Raw genomic sequence first — 20,153 nt, forward strand, 5'->3', positions numbered from 1 at the left:
TACAATCTATAGAGCTAACAGATGCCCAAAACTGTGCCCCAACCTCTGGGCCCACAAAATACACAAAATGAACAGCACAAAAACAAAACAAAAAGAAAATACATATACATAAAAGAAAACAAAAGAAAAAAGAATGGATTAATTACATTAAATTCCCCATATATTAGATGGTTGTGAGAAATAATTTATATCCGTAAGTGCTGTGAATGTCGCATGGCTCATATTTTGCTGTATTGCAAGATCGGAGGTGCAAGGTAGGGAGAGGGGCCCAGAATCGTCCCGCGCGTCACCCAAACTCAGAACGGCGCACAAAATATCCCGCTTCCTCAACGTTCCCCATGTATAGACAATGGGCTGTTTAACCAAGGTTCCCATATTTTATCAGTTTTCTTCTTTGCCTTGAGTGTGTGTACCAGAGCCCTTTCATATTGACAGTTCGTGTTGAGTCTGGTCACTATCTCCCCAACCGTAGGGATGCCCACTCCTTTCCATTTAGCCACGATAGCTGATCTAACTGCGATCAATATGTGACAAAATTCCTCTAATTTCCCAGGGGACATCCATTAATCCTATATGAAGTATTCCCATACTAAATGTTATCTCCAGGTGAGTCCCCAGTACATCCCATATCAAACTATCCAATGCCCTCCATAGTGATTGAAGTTTTGGACAAAACCACCACATGTGGCCCAACGAGCCTTCCCCATTGCATCCTCTCCAACATAAAGATGATGATTCAGACCCGAAGTGTACCATCTGTGCCGGGTAGTAGTACCATCTCATGTGCATCTTTTTAAGCTGCTTTAGGTGGTTTAAACACGACGAAACTCGCTGGACCTCATCCAAACCATCCCGCCAGTCCTGAGGGTCCGTAGAAATTCTTTGATCCCGTTCCCAGCGAGTCATATACGTCAATTTATCGTCCAGATCTGGGTCGTTTAGAGCCCTATAAAGTATAGAAACCCCCTTAGAACCGGTCTTAGAGTGGAGAAAATAACCCATAGCTCTTTTATCCTTAAAAAAGGGGGATGTCTGTGTAGAGTGGAGTAAATGCCTTATTTGCAAATACTGCTAAAACAAGGGCTGTAGGTCCGGGAATCTCATAACTAGTTTATCAAAAGGAATTATTACATTGTCCTCCAACAGGACTGATAGTGATTGAACTCCAGCTGACACCCAACGTTGAAGGTTAATATATGGAATATGATATTCTAGAGCTCGTAAAGAGATCTTAGTCCTGGGGAGTAACAGCAGTTTGGATGCCAAATTCCTCCAACAATGCATAGTAGCCTCCGATATTGGTAACACGGCGACCATAGTGCTTCGCTTCACTACTTCTGTCTCCAATATCAATCTGGTAAAATGGTTTCGGGCAAGTAAGGACTCTATTTGCAACCATTTGTGGCCGCTGTCCATGTTCCACCAGTCCCTGATTCCCGTCAAGACCGCCGCTCTATAGTAGGCTATGAGATTGGGCATGCCCATCCCTCCCATGTCATATGGATAATACAGAAGTCTACCAGACACCCTCGGTCTCCTATTGTCCCAAACGTAATTATTAACCAGTCTTTGAAGGGTATTTATGATTTTAGAAAGGATTTTAATTGGGATACACATAAAATAGTATAACATTTTTGGAAGGACTTTCATTTTAAAAATATTTATCCTGGCTATCCATGATGCAACAACGTTTTGTAATACCGCCAGCTCCTCCCGCACCGTATTTATCAGTCTAGTAAAATTTACTTCCACCAATTGTTTTGAAAGGGTTAAGGTGATACCCAAATACGTCATTCCTTCCTGCGCCCACTGAAAAGGGTATGCCCCTTCCAGTCTTTGCCTAAGTGACAAAGGAACAAGAATCGGCAGGACAACAGTCTTAGCTGCATTCAGTTTATAATACGAGATGTTTGTAAACGTTTTGAGATCGGACATAATGGCAGAGAAGGACCTGTCCAGATCAGTGCACAGGATAACCACATCGTCTGCATGTAGACTGATTTTGTGGGAGGACCCTCCCACCGAGATGCCCGAAATCTCTGAGTTATTTCTAATCTTTTCAGCCAAGGGCTCCATACATAAAGCAAATATGACTGGAGATAAAGGGCAGCCCTGCCGTGTCCCATTTGTTATGGGGAAGGATTCAGAGAGGAAACTAGACGTCAAAACCTTAGCGGAAGGAGTGGAGTACAATGCGTTAATGGCAGACAGAAGAGGCCCGTTTAGGCCAAATTTAAGCAAAACACTTTTAAAGTATCCCTAGTGCACCCTATCAAACGCTTTATCAGCATCTAGCGACAGGAGTGCACTTGGGAGGCCGCTCAACTCTGCCACTTTGATCAGATCCAACATCCTCCTCGTACCATCTTTAGCTTCTCTACCAGCTACAAAACCAACTTGATCCGAGGATATCAGGGAAGGAACGACACGATTTAGTCTAACAGCCAAGAGCTTGGTAAAGATCTTTACATCACTATTCAAAAGTGCTATTGGTCTAAAATTACCTGGAGAATCAGGGGTCTTTCCAGGCTTAGGCAATGTGACAATCGTAGCCTCCAAATTAGGTACTGCTACCTCTCCCGAGTCTCTCCAGGTATTATATAACCTGATAAGGTATGGGGTAAGAATTTTTTGGAAACCACGATAGTACTCATTAGCCATGCCATCTGGGCCAGGGGTCTTGTGACATTTGGATGAATCAATAACATCTTTCAGTTCTACTTCTGTGAAGGGGGCATTCAATATTTGTAACTGCTCCCGGGAAACCTTCGGGAGCTTCAAATCACTCAAATATTGATCAATATCTGACTGTTGTGGCTGTGGGGTATCAACATCATCTTTTAGGTTATATAAAGATTTATAGTATGCAGCAAAGACTGCAGCTATGTCCTTCGGACTTCTGGCTATCAACCCTTTCGAGTCCCGTAGATTATCTATTCTGGATTTTGCAGCCCTTTTCTTGACCCGCCTGGCCAAAACGACTCCCGGCCTATCTCCCACGGTGTAGTGACTAAGTTGAAACTTGCGGAGGTTATATTCATATACTGCCAGCAAATCAGAGCGCAGTTTAAATCTGAGCTGATATATGGCCTCAGTGGTAGCCGGGGAGGGGGAGGTTTTATTTAATATTTCTAGCTTTTTCAACTCAGTCAGGAGGTCAGTCCTGTGTTGCTCCCTCTTTCTTTTCAATTGTGACTCTTGTTGTAAGAAGACTCCCCGTATCACAGCTTTGTGCGCTATCCATAAAGTCTCGTCGGAAACTGTGCCATTGTTGTTTAATTCAAAATAATATGTCAATTCTGCTGTTGCTTTTGTCACTATAGAGTCATTCAATAATAGAGAGGTGTTTAGTCGCAAGACGTACATGTAGGTAGATCGGTGCGTGGTCAGACCACGTAATCGTTCCAACCTCCGCAGATATACATCTATTCAGAGCTCTATTGTCTACTAGGAATAAGTCAATCCTACTATATGACCCATGTCGGAGAGAATGAAAAGTATAGTCCCTTTCACTGGCATGAGACTATCTCCAAAAATCGTGCAGACCAAATTCATGGACCAACTTGCCCAATTCTCTCCGAGGGCGACCCGATCTAGATGAGCAGTCTAAAGTACCATCCATTGGCATGTTAAAATCCCCACATACAATAACCTCCCCTTGTTTAAGTGTTGAAATGGTAGTGAGGACTTTTTGCACAAATGGGAGCTGGGCAGAATTTGGGGCATATAGTGCTGAAATCGTATGAGGGGTCCCATTCAATGTACACACCAACTCCAAGTATCTACCCATGGGGTCTGCACACATCTGAATGTTCTGGAAGGCCAAATTTTTTATCATAATACAGATTCCTGCTGTCTTAGTCTGGGCATTTGCAAAGAATATTTGGGGGAATTGTGCCTGATGCAATCTATGATTATCAGCTGCCAATAAATGTGTCTCCTGCAGACACACAATGTCTGCCTTTGATTTTCTCACCTCCCTCCACAACATAGAGTGTTTGGCAGGTGAATTTAACCCTTTCACATTCAACGAGAGAAATTGTATACTCATAATTACACATAAAGGAGGAAATTGTTATGAGGCACATACAAGAATCCAATGACTGCTTTCTGGACATCTGTCAAGTCAGCAGTCTTCCCCATGATTGTGGAGCCTACTGAAACAGGCTAAGGGACCTTTTTAAATGCTTAGGAAGCCTTTGCAGGTGTTTTTTGTTAATTATTCTAATTTACTGAGATAATGACTTTTGAGTTTCACTCTTTATATTGAAGACCTGAAATAAGTTAACTTTTTGATGATATTCTAATTTAGTGAGAAGCACTTGTATGGTCTGCAAATCTTGCAAGATAGGGTCATGGAGCAATACAGTTTGATAATATGCTGATTACGTATTACACCAGCCTAGGGGGTTGTTGATTTGCTGAGAAATGGAGGACAAACTATGCAAGTTGATTAAATACTCAGAGTCATGGGCCCCTTCCACCTTGATCTCTGACCGTTGACCTGTGAATGATGGCTGAAAGGACAACGGTGATCCATAAAAAGGGGTCTCTGCCTCTATTCAGTATCATTCTACAGCTAGTCAGCTTAGGGGACTTTGACCCCAGCTGGAGGAATACAGATCGGCTCCATTGACCATTGCTGAACCCTCAGAGACATCTTGAAGAATCCAAGTCACCTGGCCCCAGACTTCACTGCTCTCGGCTAGTTTTCTAAGCTTGTCATTACCTTCTCTCTTTGGGGGCCCTACAAAAGTGGGGTGCCAGTGGTGGGTGTGGTCGACCATGGAAGCCCCGAAATCGCAGCTTCTCTATTCCCGGTGGGCCAGTGGAAGGGTGAGGACTCAGTCATTTGCACCATCTAGAGTACTTGCTGGGACTATTCTATCTGTTTATTGTCCACTTTGTGGTTCAATAAAGTATTACCACACTGTTTTCCCCTCACACTGTGTTGTCTGAGTAGTGTTACACCCACGGAAGAAATAGGGTCTTCACAATAGTGTCTGCCATTACTACGTCTTGTAGTAGGTGTTCCACAGTCTGACTGCTCTAACTGTAAAGAATCCTTGCCTGTTTGCTGGATTGGCCATTCTTCCACCTGTAATAAGTGCCCTCTAGTTCTCAGTATGGTCTTTGGACGGAATAAGTCAGCTGGAGATAGTCGACATCGTGCTCTCCAGAGACCCCCCCGAGCCTTCCCTAGGAAGAAGAGCAAATCATCGGCATACAAGCCACCTTCTCTTCCTTGGTCCCATATTTAAAGATTCATTTTTTACATCACCTGTGTCCAGCAAACTGCGGAGCAGTGAGCGACAAGCAAGCTGAGAGACTTCACCAAGATATTACAGCTATGGAGAAAAGATATCACGGAAAATGGAATCCATCAATGCTTGCAGATTATTGATGGACAATTGTAAGAGAAGAGCTGATGGAATACAATAGTCAAGCAAAAAAAGAGTTGTCACTGAATGAGTAACAAATTTTGTAATGCAATTTTTTTAACTGTTGATGATTCACAATAGTGTTTAGACAGATTTTAGGTTTTTGAATTCTTGCCAAGTTTCCACTAAATAAATATCAGATATTGGAATAACAAAATATTCTGAATCTTTATATTTTCAAAAAAAATAATGTTTCAAAGTGTTGAAACTTTTATGCATTAATTATATGTAGTAGTAAAAGGAAAACTCTTTAATATCATAGAAACAAGAGACAACTACAATTTTCATTGTCATATTTGAAAGCAGGTCAAAGTCATAAGAAATGGCTCATTTCATAACTGAACCTGAGAAAGTTTGAAAATATGTAAAACAGTGTTATATGATCTGAAACATATATGAGCTACTTGGGTGGAAGGTTCTTAAGCTGCTCACTCAGGACATACAGGCTCTGTGCAGGTCCCGGTACCTTCCCCTCCTGCTCTGCACCAATCAATTAGATAAGTATGGGTTGGAGGAGAGAGAGCAGCTATCTCAGTGATCAGGAAGGAAACTGTCTCATTGTCCTCCTCTGACACAGGAAACTGCCTCCAGTCTATAAGACACACTCACTTATTAGCAATATTTTTTTATTGCTAAAAAGTGTCTTATAAGTCAAACAATAAGGTAAGTTCTAAAGTAATTTCCCTTTCTCATTTAATTATAGAACTGTGTGTTATATGTTTTTGTATAATTTGTCAATAATATATATAGTTTTTCCCCCATTGGAGTCTTTTTGATGGTCAACAAAATACAACTTTCCAGTAATTCATTTTTTTTATGTTTAAAAAAAAGTTGTCCATTACTTGGACAAACCTTTTTCATTCCTCATGTTTGGTTCTATTAAAATAAAATAAGAAATACAAACTTCCCATGCCAGCGCCATTCCAGCGGTGTCAGCACTTGCATTCCTAGGACTCACGTGAGGTTGGTATGTCACGTGAGCCCTGTGCCCAATCAGTGTTGACGTCAATGTCCCCACTGTAGTGCGGCGGTGTTCACACTGTGCGGTAATGAGGCATTGACCCAAGGAAAGTTCAACTTAAATGTCTTTATTTGCCAAAACTCACAGCTCAAATGCAAAAGCTGTCCTCCAGATCGCAGCTGTGATATCCAAAGAGTCTGTGTAAATCTGATGCCATGGGAGACGGCTGTACCGATCCAGTCTGGGGTGCACCAGTTGTTTCCTTCACAAGTCTGTGGTATGCCTTCACTCAGGCTTGCAGTGCACAGAGTCTCCTGCTCTGCAGCTTGCAAACAAAGAATTGACACAACCAAACCTTTGCTGAAGGTTTAAATGGAATGGGAGTGACCCGCCCTACTGCCACCTATACATCACTTCGAAAATAAATTCCTATTCCGGGTTTTCTTAAATCTAACTTGGTCAAACAGTTTGACCAAGTCCAAACTTTACTTTTATTTTGCACTGCAACCACAGGTGTTTTTGCGACTGCAGTGCACTCTAGCGGGGCCAATATGCCTCTATGCACATCCTAGGGAATATATACCGTCCCTCGAATATGATCCCCCTCACTGCCTCACACCACCTTCAGACGAATCAAACATCATGAGGAAGTCAGAGAGCAACCACAGCCCTGGCTTCCTGTTGATATTCAATACATTCAAAGTCAGGGACAGTGAAGCCGGCACTGATTGGGTGCAGGGCTTGTGAGATGTAACAACCTCACATGAACACCGGAAATGCGAGCCCGGAAACGCCTGGAATGGCGCCAGCACAGGTGCTGAATATGAGTGTTTTTACTTTAACGAGGCCAAACATGGGGAATGACAATGGGTTGTCCTAGTATTGCACAACCCCTTTAAGATGATACAATTTTCGGTTAAAAAATTTCCAACATTCTGAACATGAAAAAAGCTTCTTCCCTGTGTGACTTCTCAGATATTTTTTAATCAGAACCTGTCACCACCAAAAACGCTATTAACCTGCAGATATGGGCTTACTCTGCAGGTTAGTAACATTACTATCGTGCCCGGCTCCTGCACATAGCCAAACGCTGCTGGGAGAAAGTTAACTTTATTCTCCTCAGCAGCATTCGGTTTCAGTCACAGGGGTGGTGCTGGTTCAGTCACCACTCTGAGTATAAAGAGCAGTAACTGTAACAGCACCCCAGCACTGACTGACAGCCGGCCCCCATGCAGAGTCAGTGGCAGTCAGAGCTGGGAGTTTGTTTACAGCCGTTCTGTATTCTCCGAGCGGTACCAAAATCCGCACAGGCACTGCCCTCATGACTGAAATTGAATGCTGCCGGGGAGAATAAATTTAATTTGGCTTTGTTTGGCTATGTGCAGGTACCAGGCAAGTTAGTAACCTGCAGATTAAGCCCATATCTGCAGGTTAATAGTGTTATTTCTGGTGGCAGGTTCCCATTAACAGTTGATTTCAGTGTAAATCATTTCCCACATTAAGAACATGAAAAAGGCTTCTCCCCTGTGTGACTGCTCTGGTGACTAAGAAGAGATGATTTCTTCACAAAACATTCCCCACATTCTGAACATTAAAAAGGCTTCTAGCCTGTGTGGGTTCTCTGGTGTTTATCAAGATGCGCTTTCCGCGTAAAACATTTCCCACATTCTGAACATGATAAAGGATTCACCCCTGTGTGGGTTCTCTGGTGTCTATCAAGATGTGCTTTCCGGTTAAAACATTTCCCACATTCTGAACACGAAAAAGGCTTCTCCCCTGTGTGGGTTCTCTGGTGGCTATCAAGATGCGCTTTCCGGTTAAAACATCTCCCACATTCTGAACATGAAAAAGGCTTCTCCCCTGTATGGGTTTTATAGTGGCCATCAAGATACGCCTTCCGATTAAAACATTTTCCACATTCTGAACATGAAAATGGCTTCTCCCCTTTGTGGGTTCTCTGGTGGCTATCAAGAAGCGATTTCCAGCTAAAACATTTCCCACATTCTGAACATGAAAAAGGCTTCTCCCCTGTGTGGCTTCTCTGGTGGCTATCAAGAAGCACTTTCCGTTTAAAACATTTCCTACATTCTAAACATGAAAAAGGCTTCTCCCCTGTGTGGGTTCTTTGATGTATAATAACATCTGATTTGCAGTTAAAACATTTCCCACATTCTGAACATGAAAAAGGTTTCTCCCCTTTGTGGATTCTCTGGTGACTATATAGATTAGCTTTCCGGTTAAAACATTTTCCACATTCTGAACATGAAAAAGGCTTCTCTCCTGTGTGAGTTAGTTTGTGTATAACAAGATTACATTTTTGTCTAAAACATTTCCCACATTCTAAACAGGAAAAGGGCTTCTCCCCTGTGTGACAGTGCTGGTGACTAAGAAGAGATGATTTCTTCACAAAACATTTTCCACATTCTGAACATGAAAATGGTTTCTCCCCAGTGTGAGTTCTCTGGTGACTAACAAGAGTTGATTTATCTACAAAATATTTCCCACATTCTGAACATGAAAAAGGCTTTTCCCCTGTGTGAAATCTTTGATGTCTGATAAGACTTGATTTCTTTGTAAAACATTTCTCACATTCGGAACATGAAAATGGCTTCTCCCCTGTGTGACGTCTCTGGTGACTAACAAGCTGTGATTTGTAGTAAAAACATTTTCCACACTTGGAACAAGAAAATCTATTCTCTGCTGTGTGAATTTTTTGATGTTTAAGAAAACACTTTTTGAGAGGAAAACTATTTCCACATTCTGAATGTGAAAATGGCTTCTTTGCTTTAGGAGCAGTTCGCTTTTTAATGCTTATTTTGCGACTTGGATTTTCCATAGTAGTCAGTAATGAATCAGAAGACAGGACCTGTTTCAAAGGATTAAATGAGAGATCTTTGCTTTCAAGGGATGCTGGTAAATCTGGAGTAATGGCATTCACTTCAGTTGTATCCTGTGGGATCTCAAGGTCATCTGATTTAAAAATTGAAGATGTCAGTTGTCCCTCTGATCTCCTGGTACAGTCATCTGGCAATAAAAAGAAACAATTATTATTTTTGAATAATATATGCTTGATTTTTATATTTTTGAACATTTGTACTTAAATTGTCTATAAAAAGTTATGTTCAAAAATTGAATTATTCACAAATTAATGACAGTTCACAGTCTAATGCAAATCCTCATAGGATGAACCAGTGGAGCGTGGTGTTCAACTGTTTGTTCATTCTGCCTCACAAATATGGAATAAAAAGCCACCAATGTTCTGCAGTCGAAAATAACACCAATAAAAACTTCTACTCATCCCGCAAAAAACACGCCCCCACTCATGATTTGTCAATGGAAAAACAGGTTTCCGCATTATTAGTGGCTCAAATGCTCTTGAAAAGCAACATGGCTTCCATAAACCAATCCAGCAATATCCGCTCTCCCAAAGTCACATCTCCCCCCTCACTTCTGAGCCTTGCAGTGCGCCCAAACCACATTTAGCATCCATGTATTTGACATTACTATAGTGAGAAGAACCCACTTAATTTACAGTGTGTGTCTCCTGGAGCTCAATCTGGGAACTAGTAAAATGGGAAATGTGCAATTTTTACTCTCCAACATCCACTGCGTGCTAATTTCCGGAAAGTGCCAGTGGAGTCAAAATTGTCACTAGTCCTATAGATTAATTCACTGAGGGTTATAATTTCCAAAATGGAGTCACCTTATGGCGATTTCTGCTGCTCTGGTTTTCAGCAATTTAGTCAAATTAGGGATTCTGTAAATGGTGTGTCCCATCTTGTCTGGGATCTACTCCTGCAAATCTGCTTCTGTCATTAGGCACGGTGTCAAAGATACACAGCCGGAGGGGTCATGCAGATCCACCCATTGTTATCACTTTATCAAGGGTAACGCATCTCCACAGCCTCCAAATCGTAAGAACGATACGCAATTGATCAATGATTGATGGATGAGACTGCAGCTGCTTCCACTACTAGGCCGGTTATTAGGAAACTAACAGCACCAATCATTTATACAGGCCAACTGGACACCCATTACAGGTAGCATATTGCTTTAGGTGAGGTTTACAAAGCAAAAGGTACAGAACTATTAAACTATATATTTAATTCAAAATATAGGCAGTGTTTAAAAAATATACAAGATAACACAAAATGGGAACAAAACAGCAGAATATATACAAATACATAAAAGGTATAAACAAGAAACTTGCTAAACTTGGTCACAGAAATGGCTCAGAACTTAAGAGAAGGGAAGCACTTAGATTTGGAATTGGACAGAACCTCCACAGCGAACTACTGTAGGTCTTCCTAGGTGCTGACAATGATCCAGACCCAGGATTTGCTTTTTATTAGCTCCTAGGTTACGCCCACACACTTCTCCTTTATGAACTCATGTGTGGCTGTTTGTGAGATGTTCTCAGCCTTAAGGATTTTAGGAGAGCAACAACTTAAGATATCTTCACCTCTGAAGATCACAGGCACTAGATATTGATGTCTTATTTTTTTATCAGGATTTTACCTGTACATAAAGATCAAATATAACCTTGTTCGCACCATCTATCAGACCGTTATTCAATTGGAGTGATTCTAGTGCCCCCACCCCCGCCGATGTGAGTTAATGCGTCACATCCGCCCTTCGTTATAACGCTGAAAATCTATATCTCATACATATCGGATCGATACCAACGCCAATATTCCGGTCTGAACCCCGGAGCCGGGTTGGCTACAATCTGTGCTGCATGAATAAAAGTTCTGTGCCTGGGAAAGCACACTTCTCCTCTAGTAAACCCCTCTCCTTTTGGCATGTTTTCTCCTAATATAACTTTCTTGTTTAATTACCTGTACACTACAGGATTCCTATGCTTCAAAAGAAGTTAAAGCATTATCTCTCACTTCCCCATATGTTCTATTGCGAGGTCTTCCAAAAGGAGTTTAATTGATAGCTCTTCTTAGATCTTAAAGCGCACCTGTCAGCGGGATTGTGCTCAGTAAACTACATACACTCTCTGGTGGGCACCATTACACTGATTAATATGATACCTTGGTTGATGAAATCCGTCCTGTGGTTGCTGTGTTATCTTTACTTTCAGTTTGGAGATAATGATATACATGTGCTCCGGGGCGGCCTGTGGAGGGTGCGCTATCTGGTGCTCTGCTTACATATTCATCTGTATGCTCTTATGACAGCTCACTGATCGCTCACTGACCTGCCTCCTATTTTACCTAACCCTGCACTACTACATGCATTATGTAAAATAAGAGGCAAGTCAGTGAAGGCTTAGAGATTGTCACAGTTTCACCCCTCAGTGTGACTGGGATGCAGTTGCTGCCAACTCAACCGTTAAATCTGGTAAAGGGGCGTGCTGAAGCTGTCAGTACTTTGATTGACAGCTCGGCCGTCCAATTTGAGACTGGGAGGTGCTGGCTATCTCGAAGTGTTCATTATCCCAGGTGATTGCCAGTATACTTAACTGGGCTGTTTCTCCTAGACTTCTGCCAGATGTACATTCAGCTTGGGTGAGGTTTGTCTCTGCCCCTTGTGTTCTGTGAATTTATCTTCTGTTGCCTGACCTTGGACCTAATTGTGCTCTGATCCGCTATACTCATGGTATTCTGACCAACGGAACGTTACCTGACCACGCCATTGTCTCTTCCTTCTGTTTAGGATGTATCCTCCTGGCTTCTGACTTCAGACTCCCTCACTATCCTGCTTCACGACTTGGCCATGAAAGGTGACACAGCGTCACATTATGTCTGGCCAAGGTCTAAGAATGTGAAAGCTGACACATTATCTTGTAGTCTCGATTCAGTTTCTCCTCCAGAACCTGCATCCTCCATTATTCCTCACGGTATTGTGGATTCTATGGTAACCTTGAAATTGGAGGAGTAGATCCATAAAGTCCAGTCGTTGGCTCCTTCCGCTACTCCAGGATCTAAATTATTTGTGCCTGTGTACCCAAGATTGCGTGTGTTACAAGAATTTCAGGATTCCATCTTGAGTGGTCATCCTGGGGTTATTGCTGTACAGAAAGCAATTGCTAGATTTTTTGGTGTCTGTGCATGCATAATAATATCAAAGATTTTTGTATCTGTTTGTGAAATTTGCGCCCATGATAAAGTCAGTCATAGCCGGCCGGCTGGGGAATTGAATCCATTGACAATTCCAGAAAGCCAGTGGACTCATCTGTCCATGGATTTCATCACGGATTTTCCTCTGTCTCGTGGGAAAACTGCTATCAGAGCGGTAGTTGACCAATTCAGCAAGCAAGCTAATTTTGTTCCTTTGTCAGGATTACCTAATGCAGAGACACTCTCCAGGTTGTTTTTCTCATATTGTAAGGTTACATGGGATCACTCTTAACATTGTGTCTGATAGGGGAGTACAATTTGTCTCTAAATTCTGGAGAGCTTTTTGTAGTAAACTCAGGATTGACTTATCATTTTCATCTGTTTACCACCCTCAAACCAATGGTCAGACAGACAGGACAAATCAATCTTTGGAATAAGTTTTAAGATGCTTTGTGGCGGCTCAGCAGGAGGTCTTCGTTTTTACACTTGTTGAGTTTCCATTTAACAGCTGAGTGAATCAGTCTACTGGAACCTCACCATTGTTCTGTAATTATGGTTTTCATCCCTATTTTGGTGAATTTTCTAGGATTATTTCTGAATGTCTTGGGGTGGAGGTCACAATACTAAGATTTGGGAATGTCTGAAAGGATGCTCAAAAGAATATTGGGACTGCTCAGATTCGCCAAAAAACAGAAGGCCAATAGAAGACATTCAGTGAGTCCTGTTTTTAAGATCGGGGATAAGGTTTGGTTGTCATAGGAACATTAAACTTAAAGTGCTGAGATCCTAGAGGTGGTCAATCCAGTGGCATTCAGATTAAAGCTTTCTCCATCTCTTCGCATCACTAAAGTCTTTCATAAATCCCTATTAAAGGAGTTTGTCCCTTCGGCATTGTCTCCCTCTTCCCCGCCTCCTCTGGTTTCAGTCGACGGTGGCTTGGAGTATGAGTTTCAGTGAGTTATGGATTCTCATAGGGTCCGAAATTCCCTCCAATACCTCATCCATTGGAAGGAATACGGACCAGAGGAGAGAACGTGGGTCATAGCTTGAGATGTGAAGGCAGATTGGTTAGTCAGGACCTTCCATCTAAAATTTCCTGGGAAGCTTGGGGGTCCGGTGGCCTCCGTTAGAAGAGGGGGTACTGTCACGGTTCTACCACTCAGTGTGTGTGGGATGCAGTTACTGACAACTCGGTCATCCAGTCTGGTGCAGGGTTGTGCTGAGGTGTCAGTGTGTTGATTGACAGCTCAGCCGTCCAATCTGAGACTAAAAGGAACTAGCTATCTTGAAGTGTTCACTATCCCAGGTGATTGCCAGGCTACTTAACTGGGCTGTTTCTGCCAGATGTACATTCAGCTTGTGTGAGGTTTGTCTCTGTGCCTTATGTTTTGTGAATTGATCTTCTGTTGCCTGACCTTGTTCTGATCATCCGTATGTTTAACCCCTTATGCTCTGATTCGCTATCCTCCTGGTATTCTGACGAACAGAACGTTACCTGTCTACTTCTTTCTTTCTTTTGTTTATGATGTACCCTCCTGGCTTTTGACTTCGGACTTGTTACGCTCACGCCCGGGCTGACTGGCGTGAGCATGATTAGTGATCCCACTGGATCATGAACCGAGGAGTGCCTGGAGGGGCGTGACTAAGTATCAACCCGGTTCGACCAAGGTCGCACGGCGCTTCAATCGACTCTGTAAACCAGGGCGGAACCGAGCAGAGGGACCAGGTGCTACTCCAGGTCAGACCCCGGTCACAGCTGTTGACCCACACTGGGGAATGCAGGAACAGGCAGGTTAGGCTGGCATACAGACAGGTGGGTACTGGCAGGCACAGCTGATATGCAGACAGGTGGGTACTGGCAGGCACAGCTGATATGCAGACAGGTGGGTACTGGCAGGTAGGAAAGCAGGCAAAATAGGAACCAGTACAGACTATGATACAGGAACAGAGCCGCAGATGCAGTAGACAAGCCGAGCAGAGCAAAACCCGCAGGTGCGGTAGACAAGCAGAGCAGAGCAAAACCCGCAGGTGCAGTAAACAAGCGGAGCAGAGCAAAACCCGCAGATGCAGTAGACAAGCAGAGCAGAGCAAAACCCGTAGGTGCGGTAAACAAGCAGCGCAGAGCAAAAGCGCAGGTACGGTGGACAAGCAGAGCAGAGCAAAACCGCAGGTGCAGTGGACAAGAAGAGCAGAGCAAAACCGCAGGTGCAGTGGACAAGCAGAGGAGAGCAAAACCGCAGGTGCGGTGGACAAGCAGAGCAGAGCAAAACCGCAGGTGCAGTGGACAAGCAGAGCAGAGCAAAACCGCATGTGCGGTGGATAAGCAGAGCAGAGCAAAACCACAGGTGCGATGGACAAGCAGAGCAGAGCAAAACCCAAAGATGCGGTAGACAAGCAGAGCAGAGCAAAACCCACAGATGCGGTAGACAGGACAGGGCTCTGTTCACATGGAACAGACTGGAAAACACAAGAAGATAGCTGGAACACAGGAGTAGATACGGAGACAGGGAAACAGAACGAGCAGAACCAGATACACACAAGGTACCTGCAATGAAGTAGCGAGTGGACACAAAACTCACAAACAGAAGTACAGAGACAACGAGTTGGAGTTAGGTGCAGGTTCAGACACTGTAGGAAAAGGGAAGGTGCAGACATAGAGACAAATAGGTAAAGGGCTAGGACACTGTTCAGACAGGATCTGAACCAGGAACAAGATACAGGAAAGAGCCTGGGAACTCAGCCCCCAGGATGGCAGAAACTGACTAGAAGTCACAGGTAACAGGCCTGGGTATACAGCCCCCAGGGTGGCAGAAACAGGCAAGATACAGGACAAAACCTGGCAACTCAGTTGCACAGAGCACTGGGTGGAGGGGGTTTAAGTATCCAGTGACTCACAGCAATAGGTTGGAGACGCATTAGGAGTGCGCACACTGCAACTATAAGAATCAGAAAGCAACAGCGCCACCGCCCTAAGAAATCAGACAAGAGACATGCAAACAGAAGGCACTGGAGCAAAGTGTGCAGCCTGGACTGATAGATAAGATTGCGGTCTTTCATGGTGGGAGGTGGTAAACCATGTAAGCATGCCACCAGGGATGTTACAGGACTCCTTGACTATCCTGTCTCACGGCTTGGCCATGAAAAGTGACTCAGCATCATAGAGATATATCATGGCACAGGGGTAACGCTTTTTTATGTAGTTTATCATAATCCTCCTTGAAGTTAGTCAGTTTTAAAAGGAATTTAAAAGTCAGGATAAAGGGAATCTCTGTTGTTATTGTACAGAAATTCACACTTGGTCCTCACTGCACATTTAATGTTGTAGATCATAAAAATTAAATTTTTCCAGAAACACTGGACCTGGTCTTGTAGGGACCATATGAGCACATTCAGCAGCACAGAAGGGAGAGAATTTAGATTCATCCAATAAGATATCAGGGTTCTAGGAAGCCAACAGCATCACTACCCTCCACTTTCTCTTACAGGCCCATCATAATATTATTCATCATGTGATTTTCTAACTTGTCAGCAAATTCTATGTACGCTGTCATTTGGCTTTGTAGTTTAAAGATCTGGGCAGGTAAGAATCAGCATCTCCTAATCTCAAAGGGTAGGTGGATCCTTCCGGTTGTAAGTTCTATAGAAAAGGGCTTTCAATGCCCAAAGTCATTTAAACAGTTTTGGATGGAGGAGAATGTTGTGGTCTAGAAGTAAAATGGTGATCACACGATTGTGATACGGCCGGACTACACCACCGATAAAGCAGCCACAGCCGGTGACTGAGATGAATTGGTAACTTCTCTACATTTAGTAGTTACTACTCACCTGGGTAGTCATATGTAGGAATCTCCTCTTTACACCGCTCATCACCCCTCACATATGTCTCTGTAGTATTAATATGGGTCAGATCTTCACCCTGAAACAAATATTGTAAAAGTCACAGACTGATGGAGAAGTCCCATCTATGATCAGCTCTAATCCTGCCATCCCCACCGTTCTCATTACACAAATATAAAATATAATACTGGTGGATAAAACAAGACACAACACAAGACCTTTACAGCCGTCTACACATCATAGGGGAGATCTCTTGACACCTTCTCTCCATCTACCTGATGATCCTGAAGAACATTGGGATCTTCTTGTTTACAGTCCAGTGGAAGAAGAGGACGGGGACATCTCTCTGGTGTTGTCCTTTTACTGGATAGATCTGGAGGAAACACATACAGGGACTGAATTCATTCTTTACATACAGATAATTATAGGCCGTGTGTATTTAGTCCTGTCTATTACCTGGTGATGTGAGGGGCTGGGGAACCTCCATCATGACGTCCTTGTACAGATCTTTGTGTTCTTCTAAATACTCCCACTCCTCCATGGAGAAATAGACAGTGACATCCTGACATCTTATAGGAACCTAACACATACAAAGATACAGTCATCCCCCCGATCCCTTCATAGCATTACTGTATAAAGTCCCAGCATTCCCAGCAGTGTCACCTCTCCAGTCAGCAGCTCAATCATCTTGTAGGTGAGTTCTAGGATCTTCTGGTCATTAATGTCCTCATGTATCAGGGGGTGAGGTGGAGGCCCAGTGATTGGGTTCAGGGGTCTTCCCCATCCCTCAGACACAGGGTTCTGACAGCGCTCACTAGAGGTCTTCTTCACTACTGTATAATCCTGGTTATGGAGAGACACATTAATAAATCTCACTACAGACATTTCCAGAGTCCTCACCTCTCCAGTTCTGTCCATCTGTTATTCCCATAGATAAGAATGATGTAATGTGACGTCATCAGAATCTCTCACCTCTCCAGTAACCCGGAAGAGGATCTCTAGGGTGAGGTGTAATATCCTCTCCGCCATCTTGTCTCTGTCCAAATCCATCTTTGATTTGGACAGATCCGTGTTGTAGAGACCTGAATGAGAAGAAGATGAGCCGATGTAACATCATAAAAATCCTGTGTAATAATACAATTACTGGAGATAATAAAAGGAAACATATGAGGAGATATATTATTTTACAGTATTTAGTTTTCTTCTTTACATCTAGTAATAAATCCTATATATTTTAGGCCACAGACAACAAGCAGTTTCTTCCTCGGAGTCTACAGCTGAATACGTTTTTCACAAGATGGTTATCTGATGGTTTTACGAGATGGTTGTTTGTTCTCGGCCCCGACCCTTTCACAACTCCTGTCTCCTAAATTAATCGTAAGAGAAACACATAACGAGAACCTGGCTTACACCTCTGGGTTTTTGTAAATGCGCCATTGATAAATGTCCACCATGTAAATATGCCGAACACAAGAAATAGATTTAATCACATTAAATAAAACATTTCATTACACAATGTATCACCTGCAGCAGAGAATTTGTAGTATATTGTATTCAGTGTCTGGAGTGTAATGTCAGATATGTTGGCTGCTCCTCCCGTAAATAAGGCAGAGAATTAATGAGCACATAGGAGACCCCACTAATCCCGCGGCCATTAACCCCTCCAACGTTTCCACACATTTCCTAAGAGAACACAATGGTGACTGAAAGAACTTTCGGTTTTGTGGCATTGAAAGAGTAAATAGTTCAGGTGGAGGGGAGATGTCAGAGGGGCATTGCTGAACCGTGAAGCTTCCTGGACACTGAGGGTAAATCCATCGTACCGGAGGGTATAAAGAGAATATGTGGACGGTTATCACTACTATCTACATTACTGTGCTGGAGCTAGGAGATGAATAATGGCGTTGTGTGAGGACTTCTCTGGGCTTCTGTCCTTCATCCTGCAGTCGTCTGAATGGATCTAATGTGGACGGGAACCAGCTAAGCCGTATTCTGTCCACAGCTGTTACCTCACTGTTCACACCACACAGAGACCCCAAAAGAGTCTCCGTGCTGAAGGGGTTAATGCCCCCTGCGCCCAGTAATGGGGTCTCCACATACCTCCACCTGCAGAGCCGCCACCACATATATGGCTGCTCTGTGCGTACAGGACCTGATGAGGTCACAGGAGGGGAGGAGTCAGGGGTCACATGATCAGGGGCCTCAGTGGATGCACATTGTGAACTGTGCGGCTCCTGTACAGTGATATCCGGAGTGAAGACGCTACATGGAGACGTCTCCGCAGTCAGTGACATTTCTGGCATTATGTATGTTTTTTGCCTATCCTTCTCTGAAATTTGACGACCCAATTCCTTCTCCCAACCCCAGTAAAGGGTAGAGGGTCATTGCTGGTGTCCATTTGTGTTGCTTTGTGTATGCAAGATAGAAGTTTAGTACAAGGACCTACTTGCATGATTAAGGGTTCAAACGGAGTGAATTCATCCTTTATACTAGTAACATGTGAGAATTTATAAATGACCTGAGCTGGAAATAAGCCAGGCAGGATAGACTCCTAATTGGAAAGGAGCCACGAAGTTCTATAAAGGAAGGAAAAGAGCCTGATCCCATGAGAACGTGTCTCAATCTAACCCCATCAGATCAGGCCCAGATTAGAAATGAGTCCTTACCTGAAGCAGAGGGAAAATCTGGGTTGCCAAACAAGGGCGTTAATGGACCCAACCTACGTGGTATAGATGATGAGATTAACACTTGATCCCATGTTTTCAAAAAGTGTTGAATGGGTATTGGTAATTGTTTAGTTTGTACATGTATTTAGTCAATCCAAGGTAGAGATGTGAGTATCCAGGGATAGAGGTCCCCTTCCAGTTTCACCCATTACTTATGTTCCACAGACGTGAACCAGTCCACTGCTCTCATAAGAATCAAAGATTGATCGCAGTTTTTTTTAGATCAGGCATACTAGTACCCACCTTTATTTTCGGAACATCACAATATTTTAAAACATATCCTAGACCTTGACGTTCCCCATACTACCTAATAGCGTTGTCGAGATGGGAGAAAAAGGTCTCAGGAACGCAGACAGGAACGGTCTGGAATATATAAAGAAGTTTTGGCAAAATGTCCATTTTATCACATAAATACAAGCAAACCAGGACAAGGGTTTGAATTTATAATTCATTAAATTTTGAAGAGTTTGTTCAAGGACAGTGATATAATCTAAACTATACAGATCATCCATGTTCCCTGGAATTTGTGTACCAAGGTCTTTCTGTCATTTAAAGGGAAAGTTAAAAATTAGCTGTCGTCTTATGTTATTGCTTCTGATTTAGAGTAGTTGACTTTAAAATCGCTTACTTGGCCAAATTCTTTGAATTCCTTTAGTATAGAAGGAAATTAGATAATTGGGTTTGAAAATAGAGCAACAAGTCGTCTGCGTATAGAGCTAGTTTATAGTGATGTGAGTCTATAGTAACTCCACTAATATCTGGATTTTTGTGTAATGCTACCGCTAAATGTTCCATCACCAATGTGTATAGGAGAGGTGATAAGGGACACTCTTGCTTTGTCTCATTTTTAATAGAAAATGTGTTAGATAGAAGGCCGTTTACCCTATCACTTTAGGGTCAGTGTAGAAGGATAGAATTTTAGATAACAAGAAAGAGCCTAACCCAATTTGTGGTAATGTGCTCTTCAAGAAAGTCCAATGCACTGTGTCAAACACTATTTCAGCGTCCACAGACACAAGGCACATTGGGATCCCCTGTTTTTTTGCACGTGAAACTAACAATGTTTTATCTGTATTATCACGCACTTCTCTACCCTTAACAAAGCCAACCTGATTGTTGC

The 20,153-nt window shown here is 43.0% G+C and overlaps 1 protein-coding gene across 1 annotated transcript; it reads right to left on the bottom strand.

The window, feature by feature from the left end:
• Nucleotides 1-5,635: 5,635 nt before the first annotated feature.
• LOC141191530 (uncharacterized) lies at nt 5,636-18,468 on the bottom strand. Its single transcript, XM_073661421.1, has 7 exons — nt 18,408-18,468; nt 17,280-17,389; nt 16,971-17,150; nt 16,764-16,887; nt 16,583-16,680; nt 16,296-16,386; nt 5,636-9,426 (listed from the first exon to the last, which is right to left on the bottom strand). The coding sequence occupies exons 2-7, from the start codon at nt 17,355-17,357 to the stop codon at nt 8,006-8,008; spliced, it is 1,992 nt and encodes a 663-aa protein (XP_073517522.1). The 5' UTR covers nt 17,358-17,389; nt 18,408-18,468; the 3' UTR covers nt 5,636-8,005.
• Nucleotides 18,469-20,153: the final 1,685 nt, after the last annotated feature.

The sequence above is a fragment of the Phyllobates terribilis genome, unplaced genomic scaffold (assembly GCF_046119375.1).
Source record: "Phyllobates terribilis strain yellow unplaced genomic scaffold, ASM4611937v1 Scaffold_47__1_contigs__length_9908305, whole genome shotgun sequence".
NCBI classification, from domain to species: domain Eukaryota; kingdom Metazoa; phylum Chordata; class Amphibia; order Anura; family Dendrobatidae; genus Phyllobates; species Phyllobates terribilis.